The sequence below is a fragment of the Priceomyces carsonii genome, assembly GCF_900007245.1.
Source record: "Priceomyces carsonii strain CBS4050 genome assembly, scaffold: Debaryomyces_carsonii_scaffold_4, whole genome shotgun sequence".
Lineage (NCBI taxonomy): Eukaryota > Fungi > Ascomycota > Pichiomycetes > Serinales > Debaryomycetaceae > Priceomyces > Priceomyces carsonii.
This window is the reverse complement of record NW_026946677.1, coordinates 1083021-1106366: the sequence shown is the minus strand read 5'-3', so window position 1 is coordinate 1106366 and position 23346 is coordinate 1083021. Positions and strand designations below refer to the sequence as shown.

General features: G+C 37.7%; 15 protein-coding genes across 15 annotated transcripts; 8 read left to right on the top strand and 7 right to left on the bottom strand.

Moving 5' to 3' along the window:
- Window positions 1-159: 159 nt before the first annotated feature.
- LAS1 (rRNA-processing protein) lies at window positions 160-1518 on the bottom strand (the record flags this gene model as incomplete). The annotated part of the gene is made up of 1 exon (XM_062954064.1): window positions 160-1518. One exon carries the CDS (start codon window positions 1516-1518, stop codon window positions 160-162), a length of 1359 nt encoding a protein of 452 aa, XP_062810805.1.
- Window positions 1519-2696: 1178 nt separating this feature from the next.
- PRCAT00004090001 (acetate uptake transporter family protein) lies at window positions 2697-3491 on the top strand (the record flags this gene model as incomplete). Its single annotated transcript, XM_062954063.1, has 1 exon — window positions 2697-3491. One exon carries the CDS (start codon window positions 2697-2699, stop codon window positions 3489-3491), a length of 795 nt encoding a protein of 264 aa, XP_062810804.1.
- Window positions 3492-3503: 12 nt separating this feature from the next.
- Window positions 3504-4796, bottom strand: PRCAT00004089001 (uncharacterized protein; the record flags this gene model as incomplete). The annotated part of the gene is made up of 1 exon (XM_062954062.1): window positions 3504-4796. The coding sequence occupies one exon, from the start codon at window positions 4794-4796 to the stop codon at window positions 3504-3506; it is 1293 nt and encodes a 430-aa protein (XP_062810803.1).
- Window positions 4797-5108: 312 nt separating this feature from the next.
- Window positions 5109-5831, top strand: PRCAT00004088001 (uncharacterized protein; the record flags this gene model as incomplete). Its single annotated transcript, XM_062954061.1, has 1 exon — window positions 5109-5831. One exon carries the CDS (start codon window positions 5109-5111, stop codon window positions 5829-5831), a length of 723 nt encoding a protein of 240 aa, XP_062810802.1.
- A 326-nt stretch (window positions 5832-6157) lies between these two features.
- MDM10 (Mdm10p) lies at window positions 6158-7489 on the top strand (the record flags this gene model as incomplete). The annotated part of the gene is made up of 1 exon (XM_062954060.1): window positions 6158-7489. One exon carries the CDS (start codon window positions 6158-6160, stop codon window positions 7487-7489), a length of 1332 nt encoding a protein of 443 aa, XP_062810801.1.
- A 215-nt stretch (window positions 7490-7704) lies between these two features.
- PRCAT00004086001 (mitochondrial 37S ribosomal protein bS1m) lies at window positions 7705-8784 on the top strand (the record flags this gene model as incomplete). Its single annotated transcript, XM_062954059.1, has 1 exon — window positions 7705-8784. One exon carries the CDS (start codon window positions 7705-7707, stop codon window positions 8782-8784), a length of 1080 nt encoding a protein of 359 aa, XP_062810800.1.
- Window positions 8785-8902: 118 nt separating this feature from the next.
- Window positions 8903-11491, bottom strand: PRCAT00004085001 (uncharacterized protein; the record flags this gene model as incomplete). The annotated part of the gene is made up of 1 exon (XM_062954058.1): window positions 8903-11491. The coding sequence occupies one exon, from the start codon at window positions 11489-11491 to the stop codon at window positions 8903-8905; it is 2589 nt and encodes an 862-aa protein (XP_062810799.1).
- A 246-nt stretch (window positions 11492-11737) lies between these two features.
- On the bottom strand, window positions 11738-14107 carry KIC1 (putative serine/threonine protein kinase; the record flags this gene model as incomplete). The annotated part of the gene is made up of 1 exon (XM_062954057.1): window positions 11738-14107. One exon carries the CDS (start codon window positions 14105-14107, stop codon window positions 11738-11740), a length of 2370 nt encoding a protein of 789 aa, XP_062810798.1.
- Window positions 14108-14406: 299 nt separating this feature from the next.
- On the top strand, window positions 14407-15075 carry HIS3 (imidazoleglycerol-phosphate dehydratase; the record flags this gene model as incomplete). Its single annotated transcript, XM_062954056.1, has 1 exon — window positions 14407-15075. The coding sequence occupies one exon, from the start codon at window positions 14407-14409 to the stop codon at window positions 15073-15075; it is 669 nt and encodes a 222-aa protein (XP_062810797.1).
- Window positions 15076-15355: 280 nt separating this feature from the next.
- On the top strand, window positions 15356-16606 carry PRCAT00004082001 (uncharacterized protein; the record flags this gene model as incomplete). Its single annotated transcript, XM_062954055.1, has 1 exon — window positions 15356-16606. The coding sequence occupies one exon, from the start codon at window positions 15356-15358 to the stop codon at window positions 16604-16606; it is 1251 nt and encodes a 416-aa protein (XP_062810796.1).
- A 304-nt stretch (window positions 16607-16910) lies between these two features.
- On the top strand, window positions 16911-18348 carry PRCAT00004081001 (uncharacterized protein; the record flags this gene model as incomplete). Its single annotated transcript, XM_062954053.1, has 2 exons — window positions 16911-16945; window positions 16998-18348. The coding sequence occupies 2 exons, from the start codon at window positions 16911-16913 to the stop codon at window positions 18346-18348; spliced, it is 1386 nt and encodes a 461-aa protein (XP_062810795.1).
- A 274-nt stretch (window positions 18349-18622) lies between these two features.
- Window positions 18623-18907, bottom strand: PRCAT00004080001 (uncharacterized protein; the record flags this gene model as incomplete). The annotated part of the gene is made up of 1 exon (XM_062954052.1): window positions 18623-18907. The coding sequence occupies one exon, from the start codon at window positions 18905-18907 to the stop codon at window positions 18623-18625; it is 285 nt and encodes a 94-aa protein (XP_062810794.1).
- A 306-nt stretch (window positions 18908-19213) lies between these two features.
- Window positions 19214-20538, bottom strand: PRCAT00004079001 (uncharacterized protein; the record flags this gene model as incomplete). The annotated part of the gene is made up of 2 exons (XM_062954051.1): window positions 19214-20432; window positions 20492-20538. 2 exons carry the CDS (start codon window positions 20536-20538, stop codon window positions 19214-19216), a joined length of 1266 nt encoding a protein of 421 aa, XP_062810793.1.
- Window positions 20539-21429: 891 nt separating this feature from the next.
- APT1 (adenine phosphoribosyltransferase) lies at window positions 21430-21990 on the top strand (the record flags this gene model as incomplete). The annotated part of the gene is made up of 1 exon (XM_062954050.1): window positions 21430-21990. One exon carries the CDS (start codon window positions 21430-21432, stop codon window positions 21988-21990), a length of 561 nt encoding a protein of 186 aa, XP_062810792.1.
- A 179-nt stretch (window positions 21991-22169) lies between these two features.
- PRCAT00004077001 (dynein light chain) lies at window positions 22170-22403 on the bottom strand (the record flags this gene model as incomplete). Its single annotated transcript, XM_062954049.1, has 1 exon — window positions 22170-22403. One exon carries the CDS (start codon window positions 22401-22403, stop codon window positions 22170-22172), a length of 234 nt encoding a protein of 77 aa, XP_062810791.1.
- Window positions 22404-23346: the final 943 nt, after the last annotated feature.

Sequence of the window (23346 nt, the reverse complement as noted above, 5' to 3'; positions counted from 1 at the left end):
AATTTAAAATTATGGTAATATATTACTTCTAAAAGAATAGCTATTTGCTAAGATGATCTAAGACACTATCAAGTTCTATTATCAGGCAGACCGATAAATATATCCTGTATATAGTGTGTAATAATAAGGGCTCTAGCCAGCCACAATATTCTCTATTATTTATAGAAGTGTCCCAAACGGCGTCGGTTTCCATTGGGGATAGTCTTCTAGAAAATATACTTTTGTGGGCCGTTCTGAGGTGTGTGAATTGAATTTCTGCCTTTTCAGTGATTTGATATCTGATTCCCAAGATTCGCAATCACGCTTTGTTGCACCAGAATCTTCTGCAAACAAGTCTTCCACCAGGGGAGGAGCTGCGAATGATTCAAGGCGAATTTCTTTTTTGACTTCAGCGAGATCCGCTTCCAATGACTCTAACTTTGATGAATCTAATATTCCTTTTGACAGTTCCACCAATTCACTGAGACATTTCTCGCGATCTTCTTTTGTTAATCGGGAAGTTTCATGAGCAATAATCAGGATTACGTCCGACTCCGCTGATACAAAATGAGATTTCTGCGTATGTAACATAGTATACTTAGATGGCAAATTCGTGACCAAATTTCGAATTAATAATCTAGTCCATTTAAGAAACTGAACAGTTTCATACGGATGCTCTATGCTTGTAGGCTCGCTTAATACTAGAAAGATCTTTTTTAGGAGCTGAAGCTTAAAATTTGACCCTAGTTCATCTAAGAGAGGCAAGTATAATTTGAATATTAATGAGTTGAACTTGAATTTGGGTCTCATGGCGAGCTTGTCATGGTTGTAAATTAAAAAATTTTTGAACAAAAGTACTTCAATCAAGAGAGCTGGATCAATTTGTTTTAGACCCTTGATTGAGTTCCAATATTTCTGGCCTATCTCTGTAGTATTACCAAATTTGTAGATGACATCAAGGTTTTGTTTTCTTATTTTTTTGAAAACTTTCAAGTCGTCTATTGCTGCATCTATTGTTGCAGTTTCACTTTCCTCATCCTCTGCAGAGTTTTCCATTTTATCAATCCAACACCAATAATTATCATAAAGCCAATTTAAAGCTCTTCTAGCACCAATCCTTAGAATCTCTAAAGTGGGAAGCTGTTCATGAGTACCCATATGACGTAACTCAACAAAGAAGCCTGGTAGGTTCAAATTACGCGCAAGTTGGTGCAAAGGGATCGCATAACTAGACTGCTGAAATGGGTCAAGGAGCCCATTTACAAACCGAATGAGTGCCATGGAATACGATAATTGTAAACAATTCGAATCCTCTTGTTTAGGATGATTTGAAGGTAACGATGGATCCGAAAGGCAGACTGATGAAAGCAAAGAGGTTGCTTCAAGACCATGTGGTACCTTACCTCGGGAGCAGTAAGCTTTTACTCTCAGAATTGCTCTTGAGCGATTGTCGATTTGACCATCAAAGTTATAGAACCAGTTTTTAAGCTCAACAAGCTCGTCGGTAGTCCTATAACACACAACAGCAGGGTGACGCATAATCCTACGTAGACCAAATTAGAATAACTGTGATCTCCTTTTCTTAAAAACAAATAAATTGATTTCTATACTATTCTAAGTTCCATCTACCCCCGTGCTGATATCTTTCAACAAACTCGTTTTCCCCAGACGCTACTTCTCAAACTTGACTAATATATGTAGTACTATTATGACAAATTTATCAATCTTCGAGACTAGTTCACTTTTCTCGAGTCTCTTATTGTATTTCTACCTACGAAAGTCTAGTTAAATTCCTCTTATTCGTCTTCTTGGGTTATATTTCTATGGTTATCATGTTTTTGTGTAATAGTCTGCGATGAGTCTGACATATTAAGTTGGGCACACATGTAATGATATTCTGTCAGTGCGGCTCATAGAACATAGAGCGGTCGCTGTTACCTCCTCTGTGAATTGTATTTTTTGCGCACATGCAGTTGAAGCAGTTTGCGCTTTTGTCTTAGTAGCTCAAATAGGATGCTTGCTCTTATTGTCATCGAAGTCAAGTGACATAGAAAACAACCTGCACACCCCATATAGCCTCATGCTTGTTTCTGTATATACATTTTGTTTGCGCTTCATCTAGCGCCTATAGTTTGCTGCTACCTGCCTCTTCTTGCTCGGCTGACTTCTTGAGTCTGGAACAATATCATATACACTTTCCAATGTGACTGGGTTTAACACAGTGGTAGGAACTAAATTCTACTAACTACTATCTTCTTCTTTTAGCATTTATTATTCGCAGTTTGCAACTTCGAGGGGCGAGATGAGCTCTGGGGCTTTCTTATGTCTCCACATATGAAACTCCAGCAATTTCTAGTCACGTCACTATGGAGTTTAACCACAGAATATTGGCATTCGGAGAAAGTAGCATGACAGTCGCGGCAATAAGAAGTTCACGTTTTCAGCCCCTCACTAAATTGCGAATGTGCAATACATTCAGAAGAGTGACTCTCGTAAGTGCAAGGTAATATGGAGTGGCTCATAGAATAGAGAGGAGTAGGTTTAGAAGAGTAGAAAAAACCAACAAAATTGTATAACTATTAAATACCATCTATATAGCTTTTAATTATCAAGATACTAATAGAGTTATATCGCCAATTAAATTTTTATTAAGAATATAGTATCTTTTAGCGAATTATCATTTACGTTACATTTCTCGTCGACCCATAAGTATAATAATGTCTTCATCTTCCATTGATAAGCCAGCAGTCTCTCATGATTTAGATTTTGATAATAAAGAACATGAAAGCATACGTATTGATGGAGCAGGAAATGAGTTCGTTATAATAGGAAATAAAAAGTATTATAGGCATGAGTTAATGATGGCCTTTGGTGGTACATTAAACCCAGAAAGATATGCTCCATATCCGGTTCACCAGTTTGGTAACGCTTCAGCAATGGGGCTCTGTGCCTTCTCAATGACAACCTTTGTGTTAGGGCTTTATTTGGCTGGTGCAATGGGAATAGCCGTACCTAATGTCGTTGTTTCGCTCACATTCTTTTACGGCGGAGTTGTTCAAATGTTAGCTGGAGTATATGAGATTCTCATTGGAAACACTTTCGCTGCTACGGCATTTGCAAGCTATGGTCCATTTTGGATGTCCTATGGTGCTATATTTGTGGACAACTTTGGTATTACAGCAGCTTACGAAGATGAACCTGAGCAACTCGCAAACGCCACCGGTTTTTTCTTAGTTGGGTGGGCCATTTTTACTTTCTTGTTGCTATTATGTACCCTTAAGTCCACAGTTATGTTCGTTGCTCTCTTCTTGACATTGGACTTGGCTTTCATTCTCCTCGCGGCTGCTAACATGACAGGCAAAACCCTGATAACTAAGGCAGGTGGTGTCATGGCTGTTATATCTGCTTGTTGTGGTTGGTATAATGCATTTGCTGGTGTTTCTACAAAGCATAATTCTTATTTGAGAGCAAATCCTGTGCTTTTGCCAATTATCGGTGGAGGTAACTCCTGATTTTATTATCATTTATATGTCTAACAGATGAAGTAATTGTAATTGTTCATAAGAAACGTCGCCCTTGTAGTTTTGATCTTCTGAAATAGAATTCATTCTTATCGTGGCACTCGAGTCGATGCTTGAATATTGAGCGTCATGGTTATCAAAACTTGAGGTAGAAATATTTTGGTTTAGTAGGACGCGAGTTTCCTTATTCATGTTTATATCGCTGTAAGGAAACTTTGAATAGATTATGGCTTCCTCAGGAGAGAGAAATGGATCTAATTTGATGTTGTGACCAAATGCGCTATCCCAGCTGATCAAAACAACACCAAACAAAACCCCCGATAAACCTAATAAAACCAAAAATAGCTGAGAAAACGACATCTTATGATCAGCGAGCAAAGAATTGAAAAGCAAGTCATTAAACAAATTAACCAAATTATAAACCAAAAAGCATAATGGATATAGTATTGAAGTTGATATTTGCGACAACCCTAAATTGAATGCTGTCAACTGGCAACCAATTATTAGTAACATTACAATCAAAAGAAAGTATGGAGTGAAATTGGATGAAGCAAACACTTGTTTAAAATCATGATTTTGACTCATTATTGATTCGATTATAACATCAATCAACGATTTGGCAAATAAAAAAGTGTGAGCAGTCAATGTACCACTAATAAGACCATAATTTATGCCTTTCACAAAGTGAAGCTTGTTCACAGCTTTTTTTAATAACCTATTTCTTCGTTTTTGAAGTTTGAACTTTATTTCTCGCATTCTTCTGGATACCATGTAATTGATAAACAAGAGAACAGCAATAATAAAAAATGTTCCAATAAACCAACTTAAAAAAGACTTCTTCATCAACTTTTTTATAATCAAAGCGAATCTTTTGTCAACATGCTCCTTACCAGGTGGACTCTCTGGAGCTGTACTTCCATTATAAGCGATCATAAACGCTCCACCTGATATAAATACTGTTCCCCATCCTAGTTTCCTTGTAAAAGATTCTCCCGGTAAGAGCATACAACTCAATATTGAATTAAAAATTAGCCCGATACTTTGCAACGGTGATAATATTATCAAAGGTAATGTCGTTATTTGGATCAAGGAGCCTAATACATTTGCTATGATAAATAAAATAAAGCCAAAAAGCCACATATTCCTTTTATATTTCTGTATATGATAGTGACTCGTAGAATGAGAATGCAATAGATGGGACTTTCTTTGAAGAGTGATCCCTAGTGACTGAATCGCTGACGATATGATAGCAACACTACATCCAAGAAAGATAGATGAAGTTGTTCCGCTTCCCATGTTCTTCCAAACAATGATGTGTTAGTCAATTTCGTTATTAATTAAAAAACCACCTGGCTCTTCTTGAATTTAAAGTTAAATCAGGCAATATGGCTATACTCTCTCAATAAGTCTATCGAATAAGATACATCTATTATAATTTAAGTAAGATATTGATGGCCAGTTTGCTAATTGATACTATATATTCCTATTTAATTTACAATTTTGGCGGTGCTGCTCACATGCAGTCTGTTTACATTATACAAAAAAGCACTTAGAGAGAAGTCTGCTAAACTGTAGAGAAGAGAGAGAGTACGTCACAGCATAGACAGCATGGAAGGCACGCTAGAAGGCATCATAGACTGTTTGGACTCAGATAGTTTCGAGGAAAAGCACAGGGGGTTAGACTTACTCGACCATTTCATGGCGGAATTGTTACCTGATATCGTCAATTATAGAAAGCAGGGACTGGTTAGTAGTAAATTACAGACATTTGTTATACTTCAAGGATCGCTTCGTTATAACATAGCACAAAATTTGATATCGTATTATAAGAGCGAAGGTGTAAGTGATGAAGAGTATATTTTGACGTGCAACAGGCTCCTACAAGGAATATTATTGTTGCATCCAGACTCAAGAAATTTGTTTGGCAGAAAAGCTACAATGAAGCTGGTTCTTAAATTCTTAGAAATATCCGAATTATCTATACCTGTCTCAATATCTTTCGTTAGCACCATTATTCATATTTTATTGAAAAATTTGGAAAACTGCCGAGTTTTCGAAGAGTGTGGCGGTTGCTCCGTTGTTATAAAAAAGCTTGATCTATCATACTCTTCTTCTCAGTCTCCACAAGTATCTCAAAATACGGTCCATGAGATAACTCAACAAAATTTAAATTTCAAAATTATTGAATTTTTGATCTTCTACTTAGTAGAAGAAGAACCAAATTCTAATATACCGACGAAGTCTGTCAAAGAGAAGTCAGCATATTTCAAGGATCAGTTTCCGAATATTGACAATGTTGTCGAAAACTTAGACACTTTAAAGACTCTATGATAACAAATCTACAAACACATTAAAAAAGCATAATAATCTGATAAAGCTAAATTTACAGTCCGTAAAGAACTACGCAGCTCTTCACTATATGAGGATGTGGGTAAACTTAATAATGCCATATGAGAACTAAATAGTCATTCTATCAGTATTGCGTCTAGGTTCATATAGTGCAAGGCTGTTGTTGTGGTTCTGCATATAGATGGTATTTTTTTCGATCTTCAAAATGGTATAAACAAACACAACTTGTGAAAATGCTACAGTCTTTATACTTGATGGAATCTCCTGAACATTATATAAACGAACCTTGCATACTACTTGGAATCTAGATGTATACTTACATGGAATATCTTCAAAAATGCTTCTACAAATCTACAGATTGGAATGAGGATAACATATATTCCAATATAACGGCAACATCACATGCGCTACTAGAGTTCTCAGTACCTAATGGTTGTAAATTAGACATTTCGTCTAAGTCAACAGAGTATCTGGCCTCAAGTTTTACTTTATCTAACTACCATTCGATCAATGGGTCCTTGGCTTATCTATATTCGTCTATCCCCCTCCGAAATACAATGGGCACTAGAGAGGTCTCGCTTCAAGATGCCATTGCTGGATTCAAGATCATAGAGCCTCATTTTACGTCTGTGAAAAATACTATAGCGCGCAATAGTCAAAGAAAGGATTCACTCTTGTATGGTCGTATGTACTTCCCAGGTTCTGCATTAGAAGCAATGATTATCAAGAGGTTTTCGAGTCAGACCCAACTTTTAGTGAAGTGTATTAATAACCCTCATCTCGACAAGAATGGAACGATGATAATATATTTACAGAAAAACGCTCCTCAATTTCTGAGGGAACTCATATATTCCACTAATGATGCATTAATTGGATTTCGTTGTTTGTACAATTTTGGAAACCTGACTGGTAATCAAAGGTACCAAAATAATTTAAAGATTCCTAATTTTGATAATTCAGCTGTTTCAGTAGGTGCAGAAATATGGTACGCTGCTATGACAATGAGTCCAGGTCTTTCAACTGCATTCCGTTATTCAACACGCTCCACAACCACTGGGAAACCGCTAACCATGACGCTTGCATGTAATCCAGTTTTGGGCCATATTTCTTCCACTTATACGGTAAAGACTTCGGTGTCGTCTTCGTTCTGCTCAAAGTACGATTTCAATTTCTTTTCGTATGCGAGTAACTTGAGTCTAGGATTTGAATTGTACAATTTTTCGAAGAACTCTAGTGTGTTCTCGAATTGGCCAGCATCCTCTACAATAGAAAAGCCAGGTACAATTGCCCATCCTCCATTAACGCTACATCATCAAAATCAAATCGTAGATCCTATACAAAATTTTGATAATTATTATCATATCAATCCGACATTATTATCGAAACAATCAAGGAAGAGTACAGACGAAGAATTGACAAATGAGACTGTCATGACAGCATTTCAAAATCTAGTAAAGGAGAGTGACTTTTCTTCCGTCATAAAATTGTCTACTAGCTTAAATGATAAAATGCTAAAGGTTCTTTGGGAGGGTAAATGCAAAGATTTTCTTATAAGCACGGGCTTCAAAATGAATGTAAATCCTGTCACGAACTCTCCTGAATTCAATAGATTTGGTATTACATTATCATATGCCTCTTAATAAACTCTTGCATCCTCAATTAAATATCTTTCGTAATAAACCTTGTCGAAGGTGAGATCGATCTTTGATAAAGTAAACTCCAAATTACTTTTGTGTCACTTTTTATGTCACAAAAGCTCTGTATTCAATTTTCCAAAATTTTTCAAACGACGAGATTAAAGACTCTGAAACTAAAAGTTATTTTCAGTTCATAGTTGTTTAGGTATTTGCCAGCAATGCAGAATCAGGAACTTTACAACTTGGTTAAGCATTCCAAGTTTTCCCAGGTTGCAAAACCGATCAAAGGTGGACTAAGAAGCTCATCACCGGTGCCGACTCACCAAATAATTTACACACCCAAATCTAGTGCCATAAGATCAAATTTTGGAATCAAGACAACCTTACCAAAGCAAATTGGATTTTCACATATCGTATTCAATGATATAGATAATTATAAAAATATGCCTGATGTGGAAAAATATTCTGGAAAGATGTATAATAGAATGAAATTTCAAGAAATGGGACTTGTGTTAAAGAATTACTTTAACGATCATAACCCATTATTTCCTTCAGAGGCAACGAAAACAGAACTAGAAACTTCCAGTGATAGTATATTGGCTGAATTCAATCTCTCTGATTCCGCTGGTGTGTCTGAAGTAAAATTATTGCTAAAGGAAAACCCTGGATTATACAAACGCTTTCATGCCTGGTTAATCAAGAACAATCCTCAATGTTTCGTCACAAGTATGCCAGCAAAAAGGTTATTAAGCTTGCTCAAACAATATTTATCTAGTGATAAAACAATAAAGAAGAGGGAAGTAGGATTAGAAGATTTTATTACACGGAATGATTCTTCTCGTGGAACGCCTAAGATCCAAGGTACGGGCGGCTTCTCTTATGCTCAGAAAGGAAGACTCAGAAACACTCCAAATGGAATTAAGTATGGCGTTGTGGCTCCTGGTAGGTTAGTAGGAGATAGAGAAGCTGCAATTGGAGGATTTGTGGCGAGTGTTAATGATCGTACTACCTTACTTCAGAATAATTACTCGAAGAACTATCCAAATAAGAATTCAAGGCAATTCACCATGCCTTTCAAAATCAATGAGGCGGAGATTACCGACAAAGGTAAAATTAAACTCTATGCCGATGGTATAAAAACTGGGTCATGGATGCAAAGAACGAACACTAGTATCGAGTCTTTTGATAGAACTAATTATGAAGCGTCAAATCCAAACTTTGGAAGCGCAGCAGAAAGGAACACGAAGGATAATGCAAATTTGGAAAATCTATTAAATTTGATTAATACGTCTAACTAGGTCTATTGACAAGATGTAATTAGGATCGTGTCATTATTATCGTCATCATAGTCATCATTATCAACTGTAAATAGGATCGGTAAATCCCAATTGGATCTATGTATAAATCAACACTGTTCTATTGAATTCTATTTTCTTCTTCTTTGACTTCATTGACTGAGTCAGCAGTACGAGCAAGCTCAGCAGCTGGCAGCTGTGTTGCAGAGAGGGGAGGGTTCTCTCCATTATCCGGCACTGGTTGTGGCCTCACTGTGTTCCCGTTAGCAGGCATATTTGTTTTACTCTCAGAATCATTTGAAGTTTGCTGATTGGACTTGGTTTTTTTCGGTTTAACATCCGTCTTGTCTTTCAATTTCCTCTTTTTAATAGTTTTTGAAGGGTTTGTGCTTAAAACTCCTTGCATCTTCTTTTCTTCTTGATTCAATTGAACTCTTATTTCTTCTGCTAAAGCTTCGTCTAATTTTCCATCAATTTGGTACCACAAATAAAAGCTTGCTGTTCTCGTTCCTTTCTCTAAAATTTTGGACATCTTTTTCCTTACAGTTTCAACAGGTTCAAAACTATTAGTGATCACAGGTATATATCTTTGGGGGATGCCAATGAGCCTAAAAGAAAGTGTCGTATATCTAAGCTCAGGCTCTTCTGGAAGCATCGGTGGTTTAGGTTGTGATGCTTTTTTCCTCTGAAGTGGCTTTCTCTTATTTCTAAGCTTTCTTTGAGGGGCCTTTTTCGTCGATTTGCCATTTTGACTTTCTTCTTCTTCTTCCTCTTTAATAACGGAATCATCATGAGGCGGGCCTTTAGCTTTACCAGTTATTCTCTCACCATGTGTATCATGGCCCTCATCATTGTCCCCATTCTGATTTGCGTCTTTATTATCCTGCTCATCAAGATTTTCATTTTCTTTAGAGTCTTTAGCTTCTTTAGCCTCTTTAGCTTCTTTAGCATCTTTAACTTCTTTAGCTTCTTTAGCTTCTTGGGTCTCTTTGGCTTCTTTGGCTTCAACATATTTTTCATACTCAGCAACTCTCTTATTGTAATTTTCTAACTCTTTTTGATTATGTACCCAAATATAGCTTACTATTACATCCCTATTATCAGATGATACCAACGGATCGGTCGTATTCTCTGAGCTAGGCAAAACCTCACATATTGCATCTTTGGGGAGCAAATATCTAACATTTGGATTTTCAGCAAATTCAAACACGAGTGTAGCATCTTTCAAATACTTTTCTTGAAAAGCTGTTAGCTTTTGATCGTTAGAGATTTTTGGTTTAGGTAGTTTCTTTTCCTTAGTCTTTTTTTCTTTTCGTCCAGAAAAAGGAGAACCTTGAGAGGCGAAGAGATAAGCATGATGCAGTTGCGGTCCCATCTCCCTAGCTTTTTTTATGTATCCCTGAAACCTCAAAATTTCTTGAGGTGAAGCATTTCCCAGAGCGACGATTTTCATCAATGAATTGAGTGATTCGTCCGTTCTAGCGATCATATTCAAGTTAGAAATCATAATGGTGTTTTCGATAGATTGCATGTTAGCATTGTCATGTGGTACTGGGTTTGAGGTCAGCTCTGTTGCTTTCGCTGGTTCTTTTATCACATTAGGCGTCATTACAACAGGTTCGGCTGCTTTTGGTGTCTCACTAGCATTCTGAGATTCACTAATGTCCTCTCGATCCTTTTGATCGTCTTCAGCATCAGATCCGTTGGTAGCAGAAAGGTCCTGCTCCAGACCAATCTGACTAAACGACTTAGAGTCATTCGATTGATCCATTTTTGATTGATCTTCCACATTCTCCTTACCTTTATCTTTTAAAGCTGCCCTCTTTTTAGGCTGGGTCTTTAGAGTTGTCTCTTCTTGATCCTTTGGCATCGCTTCTTCGTTTTTTGATTCTTTTTTGTTGACCTTGTTCAAATCTTCTTCATCCCGTGCCCCTTCGTTTGTCAAGTTAGACTTTGAAACTGGACTTGACTCTTCTTTACTTGGAATAACCTCGCCACTTTGAACCGCAGCTATCAGGCTTATGGTATCCGGGGTGGTCTTATCCAACTCTTCTGCCTTAGGCTCAGATATTTTGGCTTTGGTATCATTACTGGAATGTCCATTAACCTCGGACATTGAGTCTGTCTTATCCTTGCTGCCCTTTTTCTCATTAATTTCATTATTCCCGGTATCTTCATCTCTAGGGGCTGTTGGGATCTTCATCTCTCCTGAATCTTTGTTCTTCTTCGAGGGCTTCTCTGACCTCTCATCCTTTGCAATAAATATCCTAATTTCAAAGCTATGTGGCCCCAAATCCAAGGTAGCATCACACAATTTAGCCATCACTTCTCTAGCACTTGCATTTCCACCAACAATAGGTGTTCGAGCCAGGTCATCATCCTTGCCAGATTTTGGCAATGGTTTATCTTGTTCGACTAGCTTCTTTGCATAGGAACTTTGCTTCATCCAGTATAACCGAAACATGGGACAGACGAATATGTAGTTCAATCTTGACTTCATTAATGATCTATATAATACACCTGAATCTTTGATTGTCAATGGGTTTTTAAACACGTCTTCGTAGTGCCCGTTTGGAGGCGGATTAAAGCTCACTGGTAATCCTGATAGGTTTTCAAACGGTCTAACTATAGTCTTCGAAATCTTTTCTTGCTGTCGCTCAATTTCTTCTCTTCTGGCCGACGTTATACGTCGCCTCATACGTGGAGGCATCGTTAGATTATATGTTTCTTACTTGTACAATAGATGTTCCAAGTTATTTGATATTTTTTTTATTTTTATTTTTATTTTTCGTTCGCTTACTTGTATATATCTATATATAAGGGAAGTGTACCCAGCCACTGTTTATCCTTAAACTTGAACCTACAAGCTTGCAGTGACAAGTACCTTTTGATCGTGATGACGATGACTATGTAATGAAGAAGCTAGCCATATGTTATTTGGTCGTATGTTATTTGATTATAGGTTCTCTACTAAAGCATCCAAACCTTGATTGAATAGTTTAATCATAGTGTCCAATTCATTTATAAGCTTCTGCTTGGGTGTGGAATCAGAAAAATATGTCCCATTAATATTTGGAATCGTAGGAAATTTAGCCTTGGTGGAATTGCTTGACGTACTATTCGGAGGCGATAGAGGTTTTGGGGCCTGTAAGTTTGGGTGTACCGAAGCTGAAGACGTCTTCCTGTGAGTAGGTATTACCCTTGTTTCCTTCTCGCCATCATTATCATTGCTATCTTGTTGTAACGCATTGTAACTAAGTGCTTCCTTCTCTGCGACAGGTGTCATAGTCATCGTCAAGTTTGCAGCCTGGGCAGGATTGATACCAAACTGATTGATATTGTGACCATTCTTCACGGCGCCTTCTATTCCTTCGTTCGTTAAAGCCGACAAACTGTTATACCCGTTAGAAGGAGTGGGCATTTGAATATACAAGCCTGGCCTAGCTCTTCGTCCCGTTGTACCTGTAGAGCCTTGAGGCTGCGATGAAATAGAATTGGCATTGGAGGCACCTTTAGAGCTCTCAGAATCTTCGTTGTGAACCCCATTTGACTTATTACTCTGGACTCCAACCGTATTCGAAGTAGGATTAGAAGACGATATATTAGTCGAGTCAGTTGCTTTGAAATTTATCGGTTGCAATAGTGGATTGGTGTGTGAATGTAGTGCCTTCATAGACTTAGAAGGCGAAAAGTTAGTTTGAGCCGAAACCAAGGTACTAGACGACGACTGCGTCGCTGGAGATGGAGTTCTATTATTTTGCGTTGTTTGTGAATAAGGTGGCGACTGAGGTGGACCCTGAAGAATTGCCTCCGATGCTTGATTGGATGATACCTTAGTCTTTCTACTATTGATTGTAGAAGTCGCCGGTATTGAAGATATGAATCTCGATTCTAGGTTCCCTGATGCTGATTGTGAATGGTAAAGAGTAGGTGGTTTGCTAATCGCTGGCTGTGTCGTATGTATTGTATCCACCGCGTTGGCACTTGCTGGGCCATGTTTCGAAAAATTTGAAAGATTGTCCATATCAGGTATTTCAATGGTAGGAGATTCAACTCTTCCATTAAATTTAGAAGAGGGCGCTGACAATTCAACACCAGACCGCCCAGCTGAGCCTAGTTCCTCGGGTGGCTCAGAATCCTGAAATAACAGAGTTAGTGATTTAGGAATGTCTGGCTTCTCTGAATGTTTGATTCGAGGTGAGATCGGAGAAGAAGCATCATGCATCGATATTGTGTTAGCCTGATCTGATCCTTGCTTGGCGTTGCCAAATTTGAAGGTGCGGTATGTGTCAGCAGCAGCATCATCGTCGTACGAATACTTCTCATCAACCTGATCAATATCGATATCATTTTCAATGATATACTCCTTACTACTGAGAGAATCAAAATCCCACTTCACTTGCATATGATTACTTTCTGCGATGCTTTGCATATCGTCATCTAAATTATTTTGATGCAATGACTCTCTTGAATTGTGATCTCTCCATATCAAGTATCTTGAAATAACTTCCTTCAAGAGAAGCGTGGGATGCCCCTTGTACATCTTCACTAATCTGCATTTCAGAAGATCTTCTGCCAGTGGACGCTCGTCGGGATTTTCATCCAAGCACAAAGCAATACATTCTTTCAAGATCGGTGAATACTCTCTACCTTCCAATCTAGGTGGCGTCAGTTTCGAGATCATCTGCATAGCCCAAGACGCATCTTTATCGCAATATGGAGGGTTTCCTGTGGTAATTTCATATATAGTCATTCCAAGAGACCAAATATCAGCCTTTACATTATACTCCTCGCCCTCTCGAATAACCTCGGGTGCCATCCAGTAGGGAGTACCAGCCATCGTGTTTCTTTTATTGGACGTCGATGTTAATCTAGCAGCCACCCCAAAATCACACAACTGCACATTTCCTTCGTTTGTAATCAATACATTAGCAGCTTTCAAGTCTCTATGAATGACCTCTAATTTATGTACCGCTTGGAGCGCTATTGCAAGTTCTCTCACTATTATAGCAATGTACTTTTCCTCGAACACTCCTGCTTTTAATAAGGTTCTAACTGACCCTCCAGCACAGTAGTCCATGATAATCCAAAGCCTTGTATCATTTAAAAATGATCCATGGTAATGTATCACATTAGACACATGCTTTAATTCGGCCAAAAACTGGATTTCTTGTTGAACCTCTGCCACTTCATCCTCTTGGGTATCCAAATTTAGCACCTTAATCGCCACAACGTTCTTCGTCTGCTTATTCACTCCCTTATAGACAACTCCAAACTTTCCTCGCCCCAATACTTCTGTTCGCCTATACATAGCAGTCGAACTCATTTTTATTCGGATATTTCCCTATTAATGTTTCTTCCGTCTATTATTTGCTTTAAATAATCCTTTCTATTATATAGCCATCTACTTGATATGAATTCTATTTTATACTGTCTTTATATATAATTTCTGAGTAATAAACAAACCTTTTTATTCGTCTATTATTGAGTAGATCATCCCTCGTTAAAGGATCGATTCGATGCAGTAATTCTGACACAAAATTTTTACTTACATTTTGGCATCTCTATAAAAGACAGCAGTTAAGTGCCTTTGAAAGCTTAATCTTAAGGTCTTACTGACGAGAAATGTCTAGAACTGCAACTTTAAAGAGAATCACTAATGAAACAAAGATTCAAATAGCCATTTCGCTCGATGGAGGTATAGTGGAATTGGAAGAGTCAATTTTGAAAGATAATGGAAATTTGCAAAGTGATGAGCATGCTACACAAGCTACGGGGTCACAAAGGATTGAAATCCACACCGGAGTAGGTTTCCTTGACCATATGCTTCATGCTTTGGCAAAGCACTCTGGATGGTCACTTTTGATTGAATGTGTGGGTGATTTGCATATCGACGACCATCACACTTCAGAAGATGTAGGAATAGCGTTGGGGGCTGCATTTTACCAAGCTTTGGGTCATGTTAAGGGAGTTAAGAGATTTGGAGCAGGATTTGCTCCTCTCGATGAAGCTTTAAGTCGAGCAGTGGTTGACTTGTCTAACAGACCTTACGCAGTGATAGATTTAGGCTTGAAGAGAGAGAAGATAGGAGATCTCTCATGCGAGATGATTCCTCATGTTTTGGAGAGTTTTGCTCAAGCTGCACATATCACTATTCATGTGGACTGCTTGCGTGGGTTCAACGACCATCACAGGGCGGAGAGTGCTTTCAAAGCGTTAGCTATTGCCATAAAGGAAGCGACCTCGAAAACAGGGACTGACGAGGTTCCAAGTACAAAGGGAATCTTGTTCTAACCTTACGATGTTTTCAGTTGGAAATACAGTGTGATGTCATTGCGTGTGTATATATTAATATATTTATCCTTACAGAGAAAACAGTTTAGACTGACAAGTCATCACATGTGTATTATGGAAATGTAGAGACATTCCTGGATATATTTTTAGCTCTGCTTGTCTAATTATTTGGATACTAATTGGTTATCTCTTCTCATCTCTGTCTCATCTCATCTCGAAAATACTCAAGATAGAAATTCTTAAATTGAATCCACGGTTTTATATCATCAAGTATACTAAAATGCTCAGGACATGCCACAGGAGGTTTTCCACGGGATTAACATTGCTTGAAAGCTCTAGTGTAAAGCCACTATTCAAGCCCCATTATCTGAATAAAGGTGCGAGGTCTTTTGACAGAAATCTTCCCTTTCAGAAACTGGACGTCAAGCCATGGGAGAAGCAAAATATAAGTAAAGATGAGTTCTTTATGAGAAAATATGGGTCCATAAGTAATGAAGAGAGAGAAAGACTTAACCAGAAGGTCGAGAGGCAGAGAAGAGCAAGGGAACAGAGAAAGCAAAATGAAAACTCGTTTAATAGAGAAAGAACCCACCGAAATAGCTTCAGAGAAGCGTTTACAAACCCCTTAAATGAATATTTATTTGGAACGCATTCAGTCCTTGCAGCACTTATGGCAAACAAGAGGCACCTGTTCAGCAAGTTATTCGTTCACAATAACAAGGAAAAGGATATCATTAAGTGGGCAAAAAAATACTCGTTAAAAATTGTTGAAAAGGATAGCAAGGGAGATTTGAACATTTTAGCAAAAAACGGAACTCATAATGGCGTAGTTCTTGAGACTAAACCACTTCAATTGCCAACAGTCAGCAGTTTAGGTGTTTCTGATCCTTCTTCGGGAGATTACGAAGTTAATTTCTACAATGATCTTACAAATACCAGTGTTGGACGTCTGAAAACTGTTGCAAGACATTTGGATAATAGTCCCAAATTTCCAATTGGCTTATATCTTGACGGAATCACAGATCCCCAAAATATGGGTGCCATAGTAAGATCAGCTTATTTCTTGGGCGCTGACTTCATTGTGGTACCTGACCATGACACTGCCAGATTAGGTCCAGTCGCCAGCAAAGCATCTGCTGGCGCTCTTGAGTTGATGGATATTTATCAAGTAGAGGATAGCTTCGATTTTATAAGTCAGTCAAAAAAAAACGGTTGGTCCATCATATCTACTAGTTCAAGGCCAAATCTGGAAGAGCTGAGCAGATTACGAACTAAAAATAAGAAAGTAGAGCAGGATTTAAACACTAAATTCATTGAAACCTCAGAATTGTCTTCCATTCTTCAGCTGACACCCACCCTTTTAATAATGGGCAATGAAGGTGAAGGAGTAAGAACTCATTTAAAAATTAAGTCTGACTTTCTTGTTGGGCTCGATAACGGAAGAGCCAATGATAGTAATCAAATCGTAGATTCTCTTAATGTCAGTGTTGCAGCAGCAATGATCTTGGGACAATGCCTTGGTTCTCGCTAGGATTCTACACTAAACCCCCTTGTATATATGGCGAATTTATTACACTTCAACCCTTTTTGGGTATCGTATGTAACCGCACCCAACCGTTATCAGATGCAAATTGTACGAACACATATAAAAGCAAGATCACCCTCACACGTAAAGATAAAAATAGAAGTTAATACAAGATTGTCTTGAGACGACAAATTAGCCATAAACGATTCAATTATAAGAGTAGGCGGATCATACACACTTAGGGACTTTAGTACGTGTTTTGAGGCTTGGGGGAAATTTTCAAGAACTCTTAAGGAATAGGGGAATTAGTATGGTAAAGTATCACTTAATTGTGTTGGTTCATGGGTAAGTAAAAATAACAAAAAACACTCCAAAGGAGCTCAACTAACAATCAAAGTATATGGGGGAATTCATCTCATTTGGGATATATTGAAAAGCAGCTCGAACATGAATCTGGTAAGAATAGAGAGGAGGATGAACTGATTGTGGTTTACAAGACAGGGTCACATGCTGGATATATGACTTACGATGGCATTGATGTCAACGGAAAGAGGATCTCTGATGAAATATGGGATGTAACTAACGAGCTTAATCAGGATGGCAATGTTGTGTCAAAGTTTTCCATAGTTGGATATAGCTTGGGAGGGTTAATCTCAAGATACGCAATTGGAGTTTTATTTTCCCAGTCATACTTTAGAACAATTGAGCCAGTTAATTTCGTTACGTTCTGTACTCCTCATGTGGGCATACTCAATCCTTGCCATGGATTCTCTGTTAGCATGTTTAACAAAGTTGTACCCCATCTTTTAGCACATACAGGCAACCAGTTGTTCTTGAAGAAATCAGCAAATCTAGTTGATAAAGAGAAAAGGCTCCCTCTTTTAGTCTGGATGACTGATCCCAAATCTTATTTCTTTAAAGGTTTGGCAGGTTTCCGTCGAAGGACCCTATATGCCAACGTTATCAATGACAAAAGAACTTCCTTCTTCACTTCTTATATATCAAAAATTGACCCTTTCAATTCATATTCGAACAACGATCCTAGTATCCTCGATTTGAGCTACATTAAAAATTATGAGCCGACGGTCATCGATATTTCAAAATCTGTTGGCATTCGTCAATTCCCTGTTGATAAAAAGATCAAGCGTCATTCTAAAGTGTCCCTTTTAACTCGTGTTCTATATTGGTCGAAAGTTGTCTTTAATTTGATACTATTCACCCCATTATGGTCTCTTTGGTTTATTGGGATTTCAGTTCTAGAAAGGATTAAATTGAATAGAAGAGTCGGTGCATTTAGTAAAAACTCCTCCAGTGACTTGATACACTTGTACAAATTCGATGAAGAAGCTGAAGATTCTAGAAATCTCAAAAGATCACTGTCTTTCCTGTCTTTATCCAATAATGAGTTACTTTTTGAGAATCTAGAGAGAGAGATTTCGAACCAGGTTAACGAGCAAACTGATACTTTAGTGGAATCAGTTTTCGATGCTATTAACAGTAGACAAGTGGATCAGTCTGAAGGTTCACCTGTTCAAAATGGAGAATTGTTATCTAAATTGCATTTAAATGAATTTCAGCTATATATTATCAATCAACTCAATTCATTGACGTGGGAAAAGTATCCCATTATTATTCGAAATACAAAGGCTACCCATGCTTGTGCTATAGTCCGCTTCAAAGATCCCCACTTTGATGAAGGGAAAGTAGTAGTGGCCCACTTTGTTAAAGAAGTTTTCCAGTATCATTAGAGATTTCAAAGGAGAGCAAATGCACGTTGTTTCACAGTAGTTTTCATCAAACTGATGGGAACATTCTTTTAAAAAAAGAAAATAGAAAAAAAAAAATTTAGAAGAAAGACTATTATAATTATTTAGCCATCACTTCGAAACTGGCATCTTATTTCATGCGATATTATCGTTCAATTCTATCTCTTAAATCTCCTTGTAGGACTAATTTTTACGTAGTCGTTTTAATTCATTAGATTTTTAAATCTTTTTGCACCCAATTTGAAAAAATATCAATTTAATAAAATAATTTCAAAATCGACATTAAAGATCTACCTGATTCTACACATTGATAAATGCTCGAGCTGAAGATTGCTAAATCTTCAACTACCAGAACTGAACTAGAACCCTCTTCCTTGTAAATGAAAAAATTGAATAATTCATCAATTTTCATACCATGACCGGGATCGGCTTTGTAGCAGCGAAGCTCTGCTGCAGTTATCACACAATGCATTTCTCCAGGCTGACTTATATCGATAGATTTAATCTTAGTGGTTGATGCATATAGGCACTCCTCTTTCATATCAATCTCAAAAGTATATTTAATTCGAACAAAAGTTGATATTTTTCCTCGTGTTTCTACTCTTTCTATTTAAAGACAATCATTCTATTTGTTACATATTTCAGAGCTTTTAGGCAAATTTATGAAGTGTGTTACAGACTGCGTAAGAAGGTTGGTAAAAATCATATAAACATCGGAACTAACAAAGATAACAAGCAGCTGAAAACTCTTTTGTAGTTCCTGTTCAAGTAAATACTTAAACCTTCACCTCAGTTATTAAGTGTATGACTTAAATTAGGTCGCAAAAGCTTAGTCAAATAATATTAATTAAATTAATTCGACGTAGTTAGCAGGGAAAATACCAGTAGAACCATTATTTCTACCTGTCCACCAGTCATCGGATGTTGCAGATTTCTGTAAAATATCAATAACATCACCTTTTTTAAAAGATAAATCACCGCTTTGTTCCCCTTTAAATGTATAAAGAGCAATTGCTTGATGTGCATTAGTTTTGGGAGCACCTCCGAAATTGGGTTTCGATGCAGATGATGGTCTTACCGGCCCATTACCAGATAGCCTCGTATTACTGAATTTCAGATTAAGGTTATTCATATCGTCATTGTGTCTTCTACTTCTAGAAGAAGGGTTGTCGTAAATATCGTCTTCCCACGCTGATTTCCTGCTGCCCCCATTGTGACTGCTATTATAAGAAGTCTGTCTAGTTGAAGTATTTCTTCTCCTGTTATATCTTCCGTTATCAGCTGAATCATCCGAATAATCATCATCAGAATAGTCATAATCATCAGAATGGCGTCTTGAACTATAACTTCTACTACGAGTCCGTCTGCCAGAAGCTTCAGAAGTAGAATCAGAAAACTCGTCTGGAATGTCATCGTAGTAGTCGTCATCGTCTAAGTCATCACCCTCATACGGTATTCTATTGTTGAAAACCCGACTTTCCAAAACTTTCATCAAGGAATCACAAGCATGGGGAGGGTCTACCTTACCTGCTAATATATATCTGGCTTTGCAATTATTACCGTAAAACTTTCTATTCGCCTCTCTTCTTTCAAGTATAGCAGATCCTTCTAAAGACACACCAGCAAATAAACCTTTCGTTTTGGAGTAAGCGAACACAGCAGCAGCTCCCCCAATAGAAGCAGTTCCTGCAGCCTCAGCATTTCTACCCAATGGTCCCGCAGCAACTGATATATTCGTACCTAAAGTAATCGATCCAAGTTGAGCGAAGGAATCCACTGCAGCCTTGCTATTCAAAATGAAGACAAAATCAGTCAATTCCGCTCCAATCTGTCCTCCAACTCCCGCACCAGCAGTCACAATAGCAGACGGTGCAGACCAAGACCCATCGGGCAACCTTGCAACAATCACACCCGAACCGGCTCTTCCTGAAAACAAGAAACCTGCCTTCAAAACAGTGATAATTGCTAAACCCTTTGCATTCTTTAAAACATGAGCAGGAATAACTTGGTCAGGCCCCACTACTTGATTTGGTTTAACGAAAGAAGCAAGCACCTTTGCTGCTTTTCTATATTCTTGGTTAGTACATATATTCTAAAATCTTATCACGGGTTCATTATTACATACCTTGACTCGCTCTTTAAGCTTCTTGGTATCGGATTGTTAATTCCCATCTTGCTCCAACGCCTTCTTGATCAAAAATATCTAAACTACTTCTGAACTCAAATAAAAGCTTGAAAACTTTAAAATGAAGCAGAGAATAATACTTGTATTATTTGTATCTTCTTCTTAGATACGGCGTCAGCGAACCCCAAATTCTTTTCTTCTTGGACTTTTTTATGCTAAGAATTACCTTTCTAAGGATTAAACATCATTCGAGAATCTTACCGTGCCTCCGAGAAGGTGTCACAAAAGACCCTCATAAAAAACCTCAAAATAGCTTCAAAGTCTTTTTAGCCTAAAAGGGATACAATATAGATCCCTGGATCTCTCAGTAAAACCTACGATCCATTCGCTATATCACTACTAAAATATATATTTCACTAGGATTCTACTAAGACCATCGAAACTTGTTATCTGGTGAGATCTATATGACAGAATATTGCACCCAAAAGAATGGAAGCAGGGGATAAACGGATAATAGAGTAACGATAGTGGTAACAAAAAACTCGGTAAAATAGGAACTTAAGACTTCCGGTGACTAGCCATCTATACTGCTTATTAGTTTATTTCACTTATGCTATCTCATAAAGAGAGATTGGTGATGAAGGTCGCAACGCACAATTAGATTCATATACGGCCAATTTGCTATGAAAAAGGTGGACGGCAGCTGAAACCAAAGGAGAACAACATTACAAGACTAGGACCCTTGAATGATATTGGCTTATAGGAAAAGGTGGAATTAGACTTTCTTCCCATTAGCCAACCTCTTCCGGCAATTATCATTTTTATCTGTAAACCTGCATATAGAACACGAAATAGCTTTAATGCCCTTTGATGCCTAGTTAGCTAAATGGACAAAAAAAAAAACAGGATCAACGTCCTGTGTAGCATTTGTTATTAGTATGTCTAGCATTGAAATTCAGAATATAGCTCGGGAGTTGAAAAGTAACTTGAAGCAATTCCCTAACTTTCCAAGCGAGGGAATCTTGTTTGAGGACTTTTTACCAATTTTTCAAAAGCCCCATCTATTCAGCATACTTGTGAGAGCTTTGAAATTGTATCTTGGAGATAAGAAGGTAGATTATGTTGTGGGTTTGGAGAGCAGAGGGTTCCTATTTGGTCCCACACTAGCCCTCGCATTAGACGCAGGCTTTGTTCCCGTCAGAAAACAAGGAAAGTTACCAGGACCCGTGTATAGCTGTGAATTTAAGAAAGAATACGGAGTAGACAAATTCGAGATGCAGCAGGATGTGATCCCGGAAGGTTCAAAGGTGGTTATCGTAGACGATATTTTAGCAACAGGAGGTAGTGCACATGCTGCTGGAGAGTTGGTATCTAAAGCGAAGGCAGAGGTTATTCAATATTTATTCGTAATGGAGCTTGATTTCTTGAAAGGAAGAGATAATTTAAGTGCTCCAGTTTTTACACTCTTGAGTGGTCAAGAAAAGAAGCTCTCAGAGTAATCGTTGTATTATTAATCGATGTCTAATTGAAGCTAGTGTTTAGTCATTCATTCATTTTTAAATTAAATATTATTGCAATATTTAGCCATAACGAAATCTTAATACACAAAAGAAGTAACTAATCTTAGGTCTCAAATGGCCATACCTTGCTGTCCTTAAATTATCTCAAAAGATGCTCATTATCCACTCTTGAAGATCAAAAATGCTAATGGACCAACATAAAAATATATAAATGAACCTTGTTCATGTGTAACATAGCTACCGAAGCTTTTGCCTACTATAACATGCCACGTTGCCCCATATAAAGCATCCATTTCTTTCTTAATATAAGTTGCTATGTCTTTTTCTATCTTATAGGCCATTAAAGTTTCATGAGCGAGTTCAAACACCTTAGTTTGGACTTCCTCAGGCATATCTGAAGCCTTCAAGATCGCTGAAAAACGTTAGTAAAGAGCTCTTTTTTTATAATCATTCTTATAGTCACATACGAGTCTTGTCTTGAAATTCAGACATCTATTATCTATCTGATACGTGTCGAATTTATGCTTTTCCTCTAAGAGATGGAAAGAGTAAAAGATCTATTGTTGATTTGTTTACGCAAAAAATATAAAATCTTATGGAATCCAGTCATGATCACTTAATAAAGCTCAATACCGCTCTTAGATAAATTTACGTACTATTGGAGCTCAGGGTGATAGCATGACCTCACGGCGGTTCGTTATGGCCGTTAAATCCTATTAGCTCACGATTCAATTGGTTATTATGCCGAGGTTTAAGCTCTATGAGTACTTTCTAAGACATCACTTTAATGAGAGTATAAGACAGTAAAAGACCGTTGAAAAATCCTAGATCACTACATGAATAGGAGCATAAGCTAGCCATAAACAGCTTTTCTGTTGTAAAAAGCGTCAAATACTTCGGCAGTGGAAACAAAAAAGACTCTGGAGCTAGAGACATTGGCATATGAAGCATACATAGAGGATTTCAGTCATTTATATGTCCAATTGAGGCTCCGAGAGAATACGAAAGCGATGTGACAACTTGTGGGTTCTGTGTGGATCCAGTATGATGCCAGTATGATGCCCCTATGCTTAACATAGTCTGATATGTAACCCTCGTCAGTCTCACAAGGCTTGTTTGGGTACACCGATGTGTTATTCCGCAACCAAAACCTCGTAAATTGATCACTGATAACGATGAGATGCTTTCTCCTAGGAATTCAATCTGAAGAACTTTCGCTAAATGTAGTACAAGGGATTAAGCGACCTTTTGTCTTCAGTCACAGAAGTCATCTTTCAAACTTTCTCTCTCTGTCAATCCAAGAATTCATCCCACATTTACCCAGGATTTATCCAA